This window comes from Cervus canadensis, chromosome 12, assembly GCF_019320065.1.
Source record: "Cervus canadensis isolate Bull #8, Minnesota chromosome 12, ASM1932006v1, whole genome shotgun sequence".
Taxonomy (NCBI): domain Eukaryota; kingdom Metazoa; phylum Chordata; class Mammalia; order Artiodactyla; family Cervidae; genus Cervus; species Cervus canadensis.
Window position 1 is genome coordinate 21,963,161 of NC_057397.1, and position 17,853 is coordinate 21,981,013.

Sequence of the window (17,853 nt, forward strand, 5' to 3'; positions counted from 1 at the left end):
CACACGCCAGTGCCCCTCCCCTGGCAGATCCTTGGCTGTGCTGCAATGTTGCCACCCATCTGACACGGCCAACTGCCACCCCCAGCACACCTCATTCTTCTTCATTTTATTTACCCTGGGTTAGTGTCACCATTTTTGCATCCTCTGGGCCCCCTTCCAAGTCCTCTAAGCATGAATAACTCTGAATGCGGGTGAGTAGACAGTAGCCTTCATTAGAATTAACACTTGATTATAAACCCCAGGGACCCAGACTCTGTCACTCTCCCACTGATGCCCTGATCACATCCTTCTAAATAGGCCAGTGACTGTCAATACTGGTGACTCTGGCAGGTGATTTGTGGCCATCACATTTACACACATGGAAGGTTTGCAGAAGTACCTTGAGACGCAAGGGAAGAGAAAACGCCACAGACTCTGTCTCAGATGCTTCGGCTGGTGTGGCTGAGGCCTGGCCAGGTGCAGGAGCTGGCGTTTCCATGGGTGGGGACCAGCCTGGACCAGGGTGCCGTCCTACCCTTGCACATGGCTACTTGCATAAGATCCTGATGCTGGGAAAGATTGCAGACAAAGGGAGAAGGGGTCGGCAGAGTTTAGAGAGCATCACCAACTCAATGGACATGAGTCTGAGCAAACTCCAGGAGAGAGTGGAAGGCAGAGGATCCTGGCATGATGCAGTCCATGGGGTCGCAAAGAGTTGAACATGACTTAGCGACTGAAAAACAGCCTGCTTCCCTGAAAATGAGCAAGCCTGCAGATGCGTGGCACTTGTGCTCCTTCTTACATGACTTTACAGTCGACCTTCAGCGGGTGTGATCATGCACAGATGTCATCTTGTGCACTTACCTGTGGGCTTGTTTCTTTGGGCTTCCCTCGTGGCTCAGTTGGTAGAGAATCCGCCTGCAATGCGGGAGACCTGGGTTCGATCCCTGGGTTGGGACAATCCCCTGGAGAAGGGAAAGGCTACCCACTCAAGTATTCTGGCCTGGAGAATTTCCATGGACAGTATAGTCCATAGGGTCGCAAAGAGTTGGACACGACTGAGCGACTTGCACTTGTTTCTTTGCTTGGGTGGATGGTGACAGGGCCTCAGGCTTTCATTCAGACAGTGAGCACCCTAAAACCACTTCAGAAAGGGTCCCCAAAGGGGCCAGCTTTCATCAGTAGCCCAGAATGTTTCACTGACTGTAGAGAAGAGTGTGAGGAGCTTAACCTCAGAAAAAAAATGTGGGTTTAAATCCTAACCCTGCTCCTTGTTCAAAATGGGTCCCCGGGTCAGCTGAGGGGTTGGAATACGAAGGCCCCTAGACCAAATTCAACCCACTGCCTGCTTTTCTTCTGTTTCACTCTTGTCTATGGCTGTTTTCTCCCTACAAGGGCAAAGCTGAATTCTTCTGACAGAGAGCCAGGGCCTGCAAAACCCAAAGTATTTCTTATATTTACAGAAATGTTTGCTGCCCCTTGGTGAAAATATTTCACTCTCTGAGCCTCAGTTTCCTCATCTGTAAAATGGGCAACGATACTTATATCGAGTGAGAGATGCTGTGAGGAGTAAACGGAGTAAAGAGTGTGGAAGGCCAGCCATAGAGCAGTGTTTGGTACACATCAGGATTTTTTAAATGATTATTTTCATTTTGCTCTTGTCCATCTGTGTCTCTTTTTGCAGGTGAGAGAAGGTCACCTGGTATTGTCCCTGCTTCCTCCTCTTTATTTCTTTTCATTTACCATCCAGCAGAGAAAAACTCCAAGGAAAAAAGAGAGTGATGGTGAAAAAATAAATGGTGTGGAAAATAAACTGACTCTAAAGGAAAATTTAACTCTACTGGGGATCTCAGATTACTTATTTTATGTCTTTTTTAAACATCTGCATTGGATATTTCTTTTTTATTAATATTCATTTATTTATTTTTGGCGGCCCTGGGTCTTCACTGCTGCTCAGACTTTTCTCTAGTTGTGACGAGAGGGGGCTGCTCCCTAGTTGCAGTGTATGGGCCTCTCATTTCCGTGGTTTCTTTGGCTGCAGAGCATGGGCTCTAGGCACCTGGGCTTCAGTTGTTGCCACACGTGGACTCAGTAGCTGTGGCATAAGGGCTTAGTTGCTCTGCCGCATGTGGGATCCTCCCAGACCAGGGATCGAACCCGTGTCTCCTGCTTTGGCAGGCAGATTCTTAACCACTGAGTCACCAGGGAAGCCCTATTTTATGTCTTTTGAGTAGTCCTTTCTATCATCTTTTTATGTTCCATGTAAATATAGGTTGAAGTTTGTAATAGTGTGCAAAGAAGGGTGACTCCTCACCCTCTCCTAAGTACAGAATGTTTTTTCCCTAGAGAAACAACATTAGATGTTTTCATATTCTTACACACAGAATGTTCACCTTCCTAGGAAATGTTTTTTTAATCTAAAGATAATTTAAAAATTGAAATGGGCTGTACCTATGCGAGATCACCTAACTTGTGTTTTTTTCATTCAGAAGGAAATCCCAGTTGAGAGAGTAGCATGGAAACATGTACATTACCATACGTAAAATAAGTAGTGGGAGTTTACTCTGTGATACAGGGCACTCAACCCAGTGCTCCGTGACAACCTAGAGAGGTGGGATGGGGTGGGAGGTGGGAGGCAGTTTCAAAAGGGAGGGGACCTGTATATATATATATACATACATACATACATACAAACATACATATAGCTGATTCATGTTGACGTATGGCTGAAACCAACATGATATTGTAAAGCAATTATTTCCCAATTGAAAATTTTAAAAAAGAAATTTCTTTTCACATGTCTTAAAGAGGAAAAGACACTTTGCTTCTTCCCACAACTTTCCTCTACTGCTTTCATAGTAAAATATTTTTTAAAATTTCCATTCAGTATTTCTCTTATCAACTCCTTAGCAGCCTTACAATTTGCCTTGCAAAGAAGCTGAACTCCTTGGGATGGATTACGAGGAGAACGCGTAACCCTACCGAAATTAAACATATTAAAGCATTTAAATATTTTTAATCAGAACTATTACAAGGTTTAAAAAAGAGATAAAATGGTTTCCATGCAAGGAGATTTCGAACGTCTTAGACCCAGTGGAGTTCATATGACTTTTTTTTGCTTCACCTCATCCCACAAAGATCACAGCATAGGCGGTTTTATGTTTTTTTCAATTATTATACTCTTTCAACTAGGTGAATTCGATAAAGAGTCCAGCCAAGTGGATCTCTGGCTTTTATATCTGTAACGAAGAGACAAGCTCTAAGCATGCTGAAGAAATGGAAAACCATTCTGGTTTCATGACCTGCTACTCTTTGCTCTATAATCAGCTTGAATTGGGCAACGTTTTTCCACAGACAAAAATCCAGGTCCAGTGGTTAGAAATCCATGCTTTCACTGCCCAGTGCCCAAGTTTGATCCCTGGGAGGGGAACTAATATCCCACAAGCCTCACAGTACAGCCAAAAAAAAAAAAAAAAATCAGGAAAACCAGGAGGACTGTTTTGGTCCAGAAAATGGGAAGATGAAAAAGTCCTGGTTTTCCTTCTGGGAGCTTGTGCTTCTGGTCAATTTTGTGAAAAGAACCAGAATGGACCCCTTTACCTGGGAACAAGCATGTTCAAGGCGAGCCTGAAGGAGCAGGTGTGATAGGAGCGCTCAGAGTCAGAACCTGAGAGGCAGCACCACTCCGGGGTCACCTTCATCCCTCGAGGTTGTGAGCCCTGGAGATCTACACCTCACACACACTCGTCTATACCTCTTCTCACCTGTCCTGGATCCCAATCCGATCCCCGTCTGCGGCCGTGGTGCACACTTTGGAATCTATGAATTTGGATGTCTGCTCTACTTTGTTAGTTACATCAGCTCAGGCAAGTCATTTAGCCTCCCTTTGGGTCTCTGTTTCCCTGAGTGCTTCAAAGCGTGCAGAGTGCTGGGCGTGGTGTGCACTTGTAGTCGGGGGGCGGGGAGGGGGGGGATGGACTCAAGATTAGGGGTCGGGACTGGCTTCCCTGATGAAAGAAATGATGCTTGAATTCTCACTGAGAGGTGGTTTTTTCAAGTTTGAGCACAGCATTTTCTGTCTTCCTGGGAGAGGGAAACCTGGCAGGGTGGCTGGGGGACCGAGTTAGCCAGAGGAAGTCGGGCCGAGAGCCGCCAGGCCAGGCTTCCCAGGAAGAGCGGAGGAAACGGCAGGTCCCAGCGAAGCGCTTCTGTCTCCCAGCAAAGGAAGACAAAGCAGCCGGAAGACTCAGGAAGGCGCCCGTCGAGGCGCTGTCAAGAGGCGCCCCCTGCCGGCCAAAACTCACACTTCCCTCGGGAAGAATTTCAGAGCTCAGGCCCTTGAGTTGACTGTGCATGCAGGGTTTATCTGTTCTATTATTCTTTCTGCTATTGTATGTATTTGAAATTTTACACAATAACAACTTTTTTAAAAAGCCCTTTCTCACCAGCTGAAGTTCAGTTGTGAACATGGGTCCTAAAACCCTGACACCAATCCTTGGCTGGCCTGTGGTGGGGTTGAGGGGGCGAGGAGAGCTGCCCTTCTGTACTCCTTAAGGAGAGGGAAAGAGTCTCATTCTGTTTAGAGTGTGTGGTTCAGTTCCCTGAACCTCCTACATCTAGGGAATTAGGCTATAAATCCACATAAAGCATTCTCTGGCTTTTTCCAAGAATTCTTGTTTATGCCCAGGCCGCAAACAACACAACGGGAGAACAGATTTTATTTCACAATGTTTTGGCATTCGCAGCTCAGACTGAAATTGCAAAAGCATAAGAGGAGAGCAATGAAGAATGGTGCAAAATTTTTGCATATCTCTTCCTGTGGTTCTGACTGTATTTAGAACCCTTCCTTCCTTCCTGCCTGCCTTCCTTCCTTCCTTCTCTCTTTCTTTCTTTTCTTTAGGTAATGTACTCTTCAAAAACTGTCCAGTGATAAAAGACAAAGAAAGCCTGTGGAAACATTCTAGATTAAAGAAAACTAAATGGACAAGCCCAAGTGGTCAATCCTGGTTTTCCACTGTTTGGGCTTCTCAGGTGGCTCAGATGATAAAGAATCTGCCTGCAATGCAAGAGACCGGGTTCAGTCTCTGGGTCAGAAAGATCCCCTGGAGAAGGGCATAGCAACCCACTCCAGTATTCTTGCCTGGAGAATCCCATGGACAGAGGAGCCTGTCGGGCTACAGTCCATGGGGTCACAAAGAGCCGGATAAGACTGAGAACACACACATACATAAGTATTATTACAACTCGTGCTACGGCTCGTTGTTAATAAACCAGCTGCAGGGCAGACTGATCTGACCTTTCAGTGACAAAGTGGAATTCTCCCTCCCTCCTGAAGGAGGTGGTGTGTTTTAGAAGAGCCTTCTCCACATCAGGACCACAAAGGTGATGTTTCAGGTGTAGTAGGTGGAGCAGGAGTGGAGGGAAGCAGTAAGAATATTTATTTTTTTTTATCTGGAAACATACTTTTAGGGGGAATACTAACTAAATGGGCTCACTGCCTAATAAGAAAAGCGATTGATAAGTGATTTCTGTACAAGGTTTAATCTGTGAAAGATTACAAGATGAGTGACGGTGAGCAGAAATTTCTTTTGAAGCAGAAAGAAGCTGTAGAAAGAGTCTCAGATCACATGAGGGCAGAGAGCACACCAGATGCCACAAGAAACATGGCCAGGGAGACCCCATGGACTCCTTGCCTTATTTTCAAGAAATAATTAACTGGGGGACTGAGCTACATTTGTTCCTGTTTAGAACCAGAAAGGTAACCAACTAGCCCGTCGCCTTTCCTGTGATTATTAGTTCCTTTAGATCACAGCATCCCAGAGCTGACAAGGAGTCTTGGAGATCATCCACCTTCTAAATGAGGGTGCCAATTTAAATCATTGTCCAAAGTCATGGAGGTCATCAGTGGCAAAGTTGAAACAGCCACCCAGTTCTATCAACATGCAGTCCACAGTTATATTCCCACCAAGCAAAACGACCTCTGGAATCTATTTTTGCTGAATACACAGAAAGCTAACACCCCTCCCCTTTTTCAGCCCCCACACCCCACTCTCATCCTGAGTAGCATTCTCACCAGCTCCATGTCTTCTCCATATGGTGGGGGCCGGTGGAGGACAGATCCTAGGAGTCCCATCTACAGTCCAGCTAAAACTCAGAGAAATGAAGAGCTTTGCTGTGGTGGAAGCTAGCCTGTCCCAAACCCCCAGCCCCACTGACTCCTTTCCAGTGTATCGCACCTTTGACAGACTGTCTTCCTGCTTGCCTTTGTAGGTTTCACAGCGGCAGCCTCCCTGGTATCCCTGGCCTGGGCCTTGGCCTCCTACCAGAAGGCGCTCCGGGACTCTCGCGATGACAAGAAGCCCATCAGCTACATGGCCGTGGTCATCCAGTTCTGCTGGCACTTCTTCACCATCGCGGCCAGGGTCATCACCTTCGCCCTCTTTGCCTCGGTTTTCCAGCTCTACTTTGGGATCTTCATTGTCCTTCACTGGTGCATCATGACCTTCTGGATCGTCCACTGTGAGACGGAGTTCTGCATCACCAAGTGGGAGGAGATCGTGTTCGACATGGTGGTGGGGATTATCTACATCTTCAGCTGGTTCAACGTCAAGGAAGGCAGGACACGCTGCAGGCTCTTCATTTACTATTTCGTGATCCTTCTGGAAAACACAGCCTTGAGTGCGCTCTGGTACCTCTACAAGGCTCCCCAGATCGCGGATGCGTTTGCCATCCCGGCGCTGTGCGTGGTCTTCAGCAGCTTCTTAACCGGCGTGGTGTTTATGCTGATGTATTATGCCTTCTTTCACCCCAACGGACCCCGATTCGGGCAGTCACCAAGCTGTGCTTGCGAGGACCCCTCTGCTGCCTTCACTCTGCCTCCAGACGTGGCCACGAGCACCTTGCGGTCCATCTCCAACAACCGCAGTGTCGCCGGCGACCGCGACCAGAAATTCGCAGAGCGAGATGGGTGTGTCCCTGTCTTTCAGGTGAGGCCCACGGCCCCATCCACCCCATCCTCTCGCCCACCACGGATTGAAGAGTCCGTCATTAAGATTGACCTGTTCAGGAACAGGTACCCAGCGTGGGAGAGACACGTTTTGGACCGAAGCCTCCGAAAGGCCATCTTAGCCTTTGAATGTTCGCCGTCTCCTCCGAGGCTGCAGTACAAAGACGATGCTCTCATTCAGGAGCGGCTGGAGTATGAGACCACATTATAAAACGGAGGACTTGGAGGGGCCACGACCTCCAGACAGAGGGGTGACCGCAGGGCTGTGGCAATAAGGAAACTCTCCCCTAGAGCAGGGCGACGGGCTGCGAGGCTCCCAGTTTGACCCTCATCAGATTCGTGTCTGACCCTCCATCAGCAGAGTGCCTGCTGCTGGCCTCTTTTCAAAGAGCAGCCCCAAGACCCTCCTACTCGTCTGAAGGGAACAGGCCAGCCGAGTGGGACTCCTTGTTGCCGCCAGCCCCCTCCAGCCCAATCTTCAGCACATCCATCCAAGGGTACTGTTGTGATGGGAAATACTGCCTCCAGTCAGTAGGGTGTTTGGATGGAGTTAACTGATCTTTGCATAAAAATATACTGAATCACACATACACACATGAGTACACACACACTAACACACATGCCAATCCTCTGTCAAAATAGTTTAGGTGATTTCTCTTGATGCAAAGCTGTGATTCCTGCAGGAATATGAAAAACAAGAGAGAGAAAACATATCCCTCAAGACTCCAGAAAAACAAAAAACAAACAAACAAAAAAATATAGTGAAGCTTAGAAAGAATTCATAAACCATCCTCATGTGAAAACCTTACCCAATGGACAGAAAACCCAAGTGTGTTTACACATGTATTAGAATTGATGAAATGGTTCGTTTTCAACACACGTCAGGATTTTTTTTTTCATTTTAAATTTTCAGTTGAGAACATCTCCTATTACAGAAATCCTATGCAGCCCATGGATGGCTTCTGACAAGACCAAGGAGCTTGATACCTTAGTGATGTAAGTTCAGTGATAATCAGGATGCAGTATTCAGTTGCAAAAAAATGTAATAAAACCATGGAGAGGAAGTGGGAGCAAAAGGCAGAGTGAGTGTCTGATTTCCTGGCCTGTGCAGCTCACATAGGAAGGTCAGGGCGGAGCGGCGGGACAGATGGCCAGTGTTCAGGTGCAGGAATGGAGGTTCTATGTGATGGCGGGCAGGCAGGATTTCAAAATCCATACGCCATGCCACACCCTTCTAGTGCCAAAGTCCATCCAACACGGGGACTGATGGGGAAGCCCTGAACGGCTGAGCATGGGTGGCGTGAGCCCCACCAAAGCAGAAGAGGGCTTGAACAGTCAAGTCCTCCCTGTGTAAAGGACCCCACTCCCCCACCCAAGGTCAAAGTGATGTGTCTTTTAGAGGCTTTGGGACACATTTTTGTAAGTGTGAGCCCACAGGTGCAGTGAATATGCTGTGAGAAAACCCTTCTGAACTGATTGAGGGCTTACCACTAGATCCAGCTAAGATCTGTATTTCAGTCATTTTGTAAAGTCCCACTCTTACAACAAGCTTCTGGGTTTTAAATACCTCTGTCCAGCAAGTGAACATCCCCCACTTTCTGTTCCCAGTGTCCCCCCACCCCACCCCCCCGTCATGGTGCTTTTTGTTGCATTAAAAGTGCCGGTCAAACTTTGATAGTATTTTTTTATAGTTGGTGCAGAGTGGAATAACTCATGGATTATTTCAATATTTTTGTAATAAAAAATATAGGGTATACATATAGGCATCATCACTTTTTTTATAGACCGGGGATCATTTAAAATACTTTAAGCATCATAATTACTTGGGATGTAGAAACTGGTCCACAGATCCCATCTGCCTGCCTCAGCAGATCAAGAACACATGTCTCTTGCAAGATCATCCTACTTTGCCATGTCGGTGCCCCCAGGAACCTGGCCAGGGGTGCTATCAGAATATCAGGGGACGAGAGAATCAGCTAAACTAGAAAGGGCTTGTCAAGACTGGCCAATGTTTCCCAGGAAACCAAAGATGGAAGTGATGACTCTTCCATCTCTTAGGACAAACCTGACCACAGTGGGCAATGTCTTGGATGTCCTTTCCCGGTTTTATATCTACCCAACTGATGCACCAAATATTAGTCAAGTCAATTTTTAAAAACAAAAAAAGTCAGTTTAACTTAATTATTCAGTTATCTGGACTGTCCAATTCACTTAACAGTCAAGTTCTAGAGCCACTACCTGTCACAACTGTGTCGTACGGAGGCAGCCGTCCCTATGACGACACCCACAGCAAGTAACAGGGGGCTCGAACTAGGACTTCTTTTGGTACTTAAGTCCAAAGGCAGTGCTTAAAAAGTAGGAGATTTTTATCAGTAGACATATTTTCCTAGTACTCCATGATGGATCCTCCAAGCAGCAGTCCACTGAAAAATAATAACCTTTGGTTTGGATGTGAAAAAGTTACCTAGTCATGAGGAAAGGCCCAGAAAGATGCTCTTCCTGCCAGCAATTGGCGAAAACATTCCACTCCCCACTCTAGAAGGGAAAAATGATTATATTGGCAAATTCTTCACTTTGGTGCCGGCCCGTGGGTCATTAGCTTCCTTAATTAATGATCTTTTGAAACTGAATCACTCAGTGGAACTATCCCTTTGATTCCATGAGTAAATCGCAGATGATAATGTCAGTCAACAAACACAACAGGTCCCATCACTCTTCAATCATGTAAATCCTAAGTTATTTCTCAACTTGATCCTTCGTTTAACAGGTGAAGAATCAAAATGAGCGCTGTGTGACTGAAAAAATGCTGTACTGTGCTTTGTCTTCAAAGTGAGAATGCAGTAAAGAGAGTGCAAGTTTGAAATTTTCAGTGATTTTAGCAAATACTGTAAATACTCTGTTATCCAACATACTTAAAAGGTGAGGGTTTAGTCAAAAATGCTTGTTAAGGAAATGACATCTCCACCATGTTATAAATAACAAGACTTCTCAAGCTTACAGACAAGAACAACAACACAACAACAAATGTTACTTCCAAGGAGAATCATGGCTTAATCTTGCTTCCATGATTCAGAAAGCCCTGTGTTGCCATCAAGAATGTATTTGTCTCAGATACACTGATAACAGAGCATTTCCAGTATTAGGATTTAAAGAGACATTGTCAACGTACAAAGGAACAAAGTTTGATTTTCATATTTATACTTTAGTATAAACCCTAAGATTTTCTTTTCAGTTGACCACTAAATTCTCCACAGAGAGTAGCTCAAGAATCCAAAAGGAACAAGCCTTACAAATCGGAACCTACAAATTTGTTAGCATACAAATTGGAAACACTGGATTCTTTATCTGTGAGCTCCAACGTCCTGTGCTGGGTCTGTTGGGTTACTTGGGGGCGGGGGGGGGCCGTGAAGGGTCTGTCCTTAGTACTTAATTTGGCATAGGACCATGAGTTTTCTAAAAGAAAATATTATAAATTTTCTTAACTTTTAAATGAACATTTCTCAGTGAAACTTAACTTAAGATGAGGAGTGTATGTATCCTAACCACACTGAGACTTTAAGTATTTGTGTGGAAGAAAAAAAATTTTCAATATAAGTCAAAGTTTGGTCCCTCAAAATGACTATGTCCTTTAAATCTTCTCCCATTCCTGTTGTTCTTCTTAACTATGTACTATCTAGTTCAGTAACCTGGACTTTGTAGACACTTTGTTACTCTTCTTTTATGATATTGCTGTGAACCCAACAAATGAAATAAATTCTCCTACCGACATGGCAAGAATATGCAATCCAAGTATTAGCAAAAGAAAAATACAGAGATGATCTGAAGATGTATTTATACTTAATTTCTAAATGGCCCATTTCTTTGGCTCTATGAATAAATGAAGTAATAGCACTGACCAATTAAAAGTGAATAGGAATAATTGAAATCTCAATGACTTTTTAAAAAAGATATTGTATAGACGTGTGTTTAGTATGGATAACACACATATTACATATAATATATGCACACACACAACTAATGGATGAAAATAGGAAAATATATACTGTTGTTAATGCATATAAATGTATGTTATTGACACATAAACTTTTAGATAAAAAGTTTTTCCCCACTCTTTTTCAGCATCAGCTCAAGTGTAAAGCCCATATCTGTAAGACATCAACACACACACTTAAACTTGGGTTGGAAATGTTGCTGTTCAGTCACTAAGTCATGTCTGACTTTTTATGACCCCATGAAATGCAGCCCACCAGACTTCCCTGTCCTTCACCATCTCCCAGAGTTTGCTCAAACTCATGTCCATGAGTCAGTGATGCTATCTAACCATCTCATCCTCGGCCACCCTCTTCTCCTTTTGCCTTCAATCTTTTCCAGCATCAGGGTCTTTTATAATGAGTCAGCTTCGCATCAGGTGGCCAAAGTATTGGCGCTTCAACTTCAGCATCAGTCCTTCCAATGAATATTCAGGATTGATTCCCTTTAGGATTGTCTGGTTTGATCTCTTTGTGGTCCAAGGAACTCTCAAGAGTCTTCTTCAGTTGGAAATATCTAGATATAATTTAGCACTTTTAGCTTGAATGAGTTTTCCCACTCCTCAAGGAGCTCGTCTTTAGAGAGACAAGAATAACTTTGAGTCATTTCAAAGATTCTTTCTCTGAACATATTGAAAGGAGTAAAGAAAACATCTGGTGTCCTTAGCAGGATTATGTAAGGTTACGTATTTGCCTTTCAGTGTACAAAATACCATTGAGGGAAACACGTTCTGACACAATGTTTGGACAAGAATCCAGAGATTTTTTTTAATCTGATGAACCATTTCTGAGATTACATATATGTTCCCCGGCATTCTCTTGAGTCTTTGCCCTTAGCAATTGCTGTTTCCATATAAAGCTTGGATGAGGTGCCTGCATTTTGATGTTTTTAAAGCCTTTTAAAAAAATAGCTCAGGCTGTCTTTCAGAAAAACAACTCAGAAAATGGTTGATGTGTGCAGTGCAAACACAGCAGGACTGAGGTGGTCATTTCTCTAATTTCAGTGATGGGCGCAAATCGACTCATGTTCGTTCATCTTCAGCAACCCGGTCACATTTGAAAACAATCAAATTGCTGGTTTCTGCCAGTTTGTGACTCATAGCCCCGCTCCCCCCCCCCAACTTCTACCCATCTGAAGCAGAAGCCTTTTAAACTGGCTAAGGATGGGTCATTCCTCTCTATCACCCCCAACCCATCCCTCCGTTTCTAAGTTTCTGGTCCCCACTTGTATCAGACCATCTGGACATTGGGGTAGCACCTCCTCTCCTCCACTGGGCAGGCTGCACTGTCTCCCACAAAGCACTCTCTGTGGACATGTGTCTTGTCCAGGGGCTATCCTAAAAATGAGCTCATGGAAAGATGCAGTAAGTGTCTGTGTCAACAGCCTCCAAAGTGAAACTCTGTGGCATGTGGGTGGAATTGTATAAAAACACAATAAGCCATTTAATTTTGCTAATTGTAGCAATTAGGCAAGCTCTCACACAGCAGAAAGCCAAATGGAAGACGTGGCAAACAGCAGTTTACCCACAGAAATGAGGGGTTCGGAAGTTCTCCCTTGAGTGTTTGAGGCATCATGTTGTTTCACCATCCATCTGAAGCTCTTTCTCTAGATTCCATAAGGAAAAAAAATCAAACTTCTGTAATATTGCATGTAACGATCCAGCCAAGAAATCAAACCTTTAACTTTTTCTGGATATGTTGTTGTTGTTGCTTAGTTGCTAAGTTGTGTCCGACTCTTTGCGACCCTATAGCCAGCCAGACTCCTCTGTCCATGGGATTTTTCAGGCAAGAATACTGGAGTGGGCTGCCATTTCCCTCTCCAGGAGATCTTTCCAACCCAGGGATTGAACCTGTGTCTGTTGCATTGGCAGGTGGATTCTTTAGCACTTGAACCAACTAGGAAGCCCCCTTTCTGGGTCTATATTCTGCTAAATAAGGGTCAGTTAATGTCCTTGAAATATCTAGCTACTTTGCTAATATCATTTTCATAGTATACCAGCGTAAGTCAGAAACACTGACTGAATCAAATTTTTGCTTTGGTTATTCCCCTGCCCCACCCCTCTAAGATTTAGGCCGTTCATTTCCCTGTATTAATGGGAACTAACTGAGTCCAAGAGCATCAAGGATTAGCCAGCTTTATCTCCATGATCTCATTCCATCCTCTCTGCCTTCTATGAGTTAAGTTCCATTTACAGACAAAACTTAAGCTCACAGACACTAAATTAGGCAAGGGTCCCATAACTGGAAACACTGGAGCTGAGAGATGAACACAGCTCGTCATGACTTCTCACAACCGCAAATCCTTCTAGAAAACCAAGGAATATTTTCCCACCAAAATCTCTTCTGTTCTTGGCAAGATCTCAAGAGAAACAAAAACATGGTCTGATGATCCAATTTTTCAAAAGAATTTCATTTAAAAGTCAAAGAGATCCTTCAAGAAGAGAAGTTAAAAATAAAAAATTCAGTGATGAGAAACAGAAGTCTTTATCGATTGTCTTGAATTTTACTGTGACCCCCTAATTCAGAGTAGGCAGATAAATGCTTGTATTTCATTCCAAACAACTGTCTCTCCCCCCTTCCATGGCCCTACTTTGCACTAAAATAAGTGATAAATATAAATTAGCCTGATGGTTCTTTTCTTGTATTCTCTATATGTATGCTACTGTCCTCCAGTTAGGTAAACGGAAAGACAGCCAAACCCCACTACTTGCCTTGACCTTCAGACTGAGGAAAAAAAGAGAGATGGGGGTGGGGAAAGGAAGAAGGAAAGATTAATCTAACAAATCTTTGAGTGACACTGAGTGTGTGTGTGTGTGTGTGTGTGTGTGTGTGTTTTAGTCACTCCATTGTGTCTGGCTCTTTGTGACCCCCATGGGCTGTAGCTCACCAAGCTCCTCTGTCCATGGGATTCTCCAGACAAGAATACTGCACTGGGTTGCCATTCCCTTTTCCTGGGGATCTTCCCAACCCAGGGATTGAACCCAGGTTTTCTGCTTTGCAGGCTGATCCTTTACAGTCTGAGCCACCATTATTTTCATATTATAAGATAACTCTATTCCATTGCCATAATTTGCCCTAAATTTCATTTACTATCTTGCGGGTCACAAAATTTAATATGTACACAGATTACTATACCACCAGTTGAGCCATCATATAACTCTGGAAATTTCCTCTTAGATGGAAAGTTTACACTTAAAGAATTTAACATTTACCAAATTTGTGGAGTTGGATTATAAAATAACGTATGTCTTCTCCATCCTCAACTTAGACATAATGTGTCTGGGATCCACAGGATGACAGAGTTGTGACACATTCAATGATTCTGTTGTGTAGGAAGTAGTGTGTGTGGGCTGAATTCATGCTAAAAAGGTGGCCACAGCAATAAACCAAAAATGTTCTCAATCCTGGTGTTTATTTTAAAAAATAGATGCAGCCATCAGTCTGAATATAACATGTTAAAAATACAAGCAATCTGACTTTTGACTTTGATATGATTTAAACAGATCTTTATGAAGTTAGGTTAAATTAGGTGTCATGAATTTTTATAGAGAACATCATCTAAACAAGATCTCAATGTTACTTGAGAACACTTCTTTTAGAAATGAACATGGCTGGGATCCAAAGGGATCAGGCATTTTTCATTATCAGAATTCCTTCAGCCATTCATCTATCAAATGTGATCTATATGCCTGGCATTGCCAGGCAATACACAGTCACACGCAGAAGGAATTCCATATTCCAGCAGCTCACACTTTGGTCTTTGGTAGCAGAGGAGTCTTCTGACTTCAGCTATAGTTCTTTCTATCCTATTACACTGCTTCTTTTCTTAATGTCCACATTTAATTCCATACCAGAGAAATAAAGAAACATAAGTTTTTCCAAGATTGTGTTACATAGCCTTGCAATACACAGTTAGCCTGCATAGTGGCAAACATAAGGTTACAGTATAAATATAAAGATAAATCAACAATAGCTGATAAAGAGAAAAGTAGCTTTGTAATTTGTTCTTTTGCCTCTCCAACACTAAATATTTATAAGTCAAGACCACAAAGCAAAAGTAAATTTTGAGACACTCTTTGGCATAAAGTATTTGACTCAAACATTTCCCAGGTGGTGCTAGTGGTAAAGATCCTAACTGCAATGCAGAAGACACAAGAGACGCAGGTTCGATCCCTGGGTCAGGAAGATGCCATGGAGAAAGGCATGGCAACCCAGTCCAGTATTCTTGCCTGGAGAATTCCATGGACGGAGGAGCCTGGCGGGCTAGAGTCCATGGGTTCGCACAGAGTTGGACACACTGAGGTGACTTAGAATGCATGCACGCATGCACATTTGACTCAAACTAATCATCTTTGAATCAGCTTTGGAGATATTCCTGAGGATTTATTTTTAAGAAGAGATGTGAAATCAGGATGCTTCTGAGACAGCACTTCTCTGATCTTCAGGAAGCATCTTTGATGAACACTTAAATGATACCTTTTTGTCCCAGTCACCATTCTGGGGGTTTTTTGTTTTGTTTTGTTTTGTTTTTTTGGCCACATCATGCTGCATGTGAAATCTTAGTTCCCTGACCAGGGATTAAACCAGCACCCCATGGTGCTTGGAAGTCTTAACCACTGGACCACCAGGGAAGCCCCCAATTATGGTTTTTAATGGAGTTCTGGCTGGCCACAGAGGAATGGAAGAGGGACCATCAGTTAAGACAGAATGAGGATATGTTGTGAGGGAGTCAGAAACCCCCTCTGGACAAGTGGCATACGTGTTTATAAAAGTGCACATGGGGCATGCAGGCTTGTCAAAGATTTCCCTTTCCCATCATCAGTAGACTTTCACTGCAAAAAAATATCTCTCTGTACACAAAAGTTAGATGTCCCAGTAGGTTTCCCCAGAACACAGTCTGCAGCATACATGTTATTTAGGAAGAACAAATTTTCAGACATAAACCTCAGTTATTGCAGCCTGAGAGGATGTTCTGAAGCCCCATGCCCAGATGAGCAGCAGTGACCTACATCTCATTTCAGGAGTGAAGCCTGCCAGCCCCACCCTGTGTGGGCACATGCTGGCATGGTACCCATTCCAAGTCTCTCCTTCAATATGGCCCACAGTGATTGGCTTCCCACAGATGTAAAGAGCATCTTATTTAAAGATAACTATTAATGTACATAACTAATTTCCTCTGAGTTAAATAATTCTGGTTAGGGAAGGCTATAAACTCAGAGGTCCTCTGTGGAATAAAAGGAAAGAGAAAAGAAAGCATATTCATTTTTATGAGCCCAGAATAACACCAAGAATCCCTTCAGCAAAACAGCTGACCTAATAATAGTGCTAAGTCAGAGCCCAAATGTCTCGGTTCCTGCCACTACGAGTGGTTCATTACGACAACTGCCCCCGTCTCAGGGACGGTATCAGACAAGGCAAGTACACTTACTGATGTTTGCAGAGAAACATCACATTTAACACAACAGATCAACATCAGAACTAATAATCAACTTGATAAGCAAATACTACCAGCACAGTACCAACATAAAATTTTCTCTCGTGCTAATATTGAAGCCTGTCACCTACTCTGTTATTAGAATTTCAGAAAATGTAAGGTTTATTGTTTTTATTTTACTTCCATATACCAAATTCAGCTGGTGGCCATCCGCTCTCTCTGTTGCTTGATTTGCATTCAAATGGAACTAATCAAATTCTTACTTCATTTAAGTGCTACAAATATTAATAAATGAAGATGTTGTGTTTAAGCTAATTTAATTGAGCTGTTCTAGTGGCAGTCTGGTATTGAGTTGTATCAAATCAACGCTCTTAATTGTTTCAAATTAATTCATCTATCAGGAAGTTCTAAAACACCCTTAAGTGTGTTGAAAATACATGTTGGGTTTCTATCATTGTAAGAAATTTCTATTTTGATTGCAAGCCAGTAGAATGGGTTGTAATCAACACTGGCATTTCAGTCCATTGTTATTCTGGCAGTTGGGTACCACTATGATAACTTGGCAATTAACCTTCCACCTGTGGCTTTCTATTTGCGTTGCTGAGAGTTCTTCTATTCAAATTGGGAGCAATAGCACATCATCCTATAATCAATGGAGATCTGTCAGTTAGTCAAGAATTGTCATTTCATATCCTTCTTTCAAAGAACTAAGATATTCAACTCCCCTTATTAACCTTTCTAAGGTATTGTACCTAGAAAAGGAAATACATCTCTCAAGTGTATCTTGAAAGCCTGGGGTGAAATGTCTTCTTTGGTCTGAACCAGAGTTTTGGAGCTCTATGAAAAGACAGCAGTCTCTCCTGCCTGGAGGAAGGGGAAGGGAGCCGAAGATGAACTAGACACACCAGAAGCATGAGCCTCCACTGCACAAAGGCTCACACTGCTGATGCTATTGATTCCCTTCTCTTTTTTTACAGAAACACCTTGGAACTTGTCAAGATTTACTGAAGGTGATTTGCGTTAATTAATTCAACAGACCCTTTAATCTTGCGAATTCTTGACTTGTGAGATTGCAGTCAAGCTACTGCAAAGGGAAATGAGTCAGTCAGTAGGAAGGAGCGCTCATTCAGTGTGGTGAGGTCTGCAAGCCTGGAGAGAAAGACCTCTGTGAAGTAGGGTGCTCCAGAATCCCTGCTCCCTGCTTCTCACTCCGGCGGTGAACTTCTACCTTCTTCATTTGTTTTTGCCTTCATTTGCACAGCTTTGAAAGGCCTTCCCCTAGCCACTGCCTGGTAAAGAATCTGCCTGCCAATGCAGGAGACACAAGAGACCTGGGTTCGATCCCTAGGTTGGGAAGATCCCCTGGAGAAGGAGATGGCAATCCACTCCAGTATTCTTGCCTGGAG

The 17,853-nt window shown here is 43.5% G+C and overlaps 1 protein-coding gene across 1 annotated transcript in view; it reads left to right on the plus strand.

The window, feature by feature from the left end:
• XKR4 (XK related 4) overlaps nucleotides 1-11,152 on the plus strand; it is a 303,357-nt gene extending 292,205 nt beyond the window's left edge. Inside the window, exon 3 of the mRNA XM_043484188.1 lies at nucleotides 6,250-11,152. Within this exon, the coding sequence (XP_043340123.1) occupies nucleotides 6,250-7,196 (947 nt within the window). The 3' untranslated portion in view covers nucleotides 7,197-11,152. The remainder of the gene's footprint in view (nucleotides 1-6,249) is intronic.
• The last annotated feature ends 6,701 nt before the right edge of the window (nucleotides 11,153-17,853 follow it).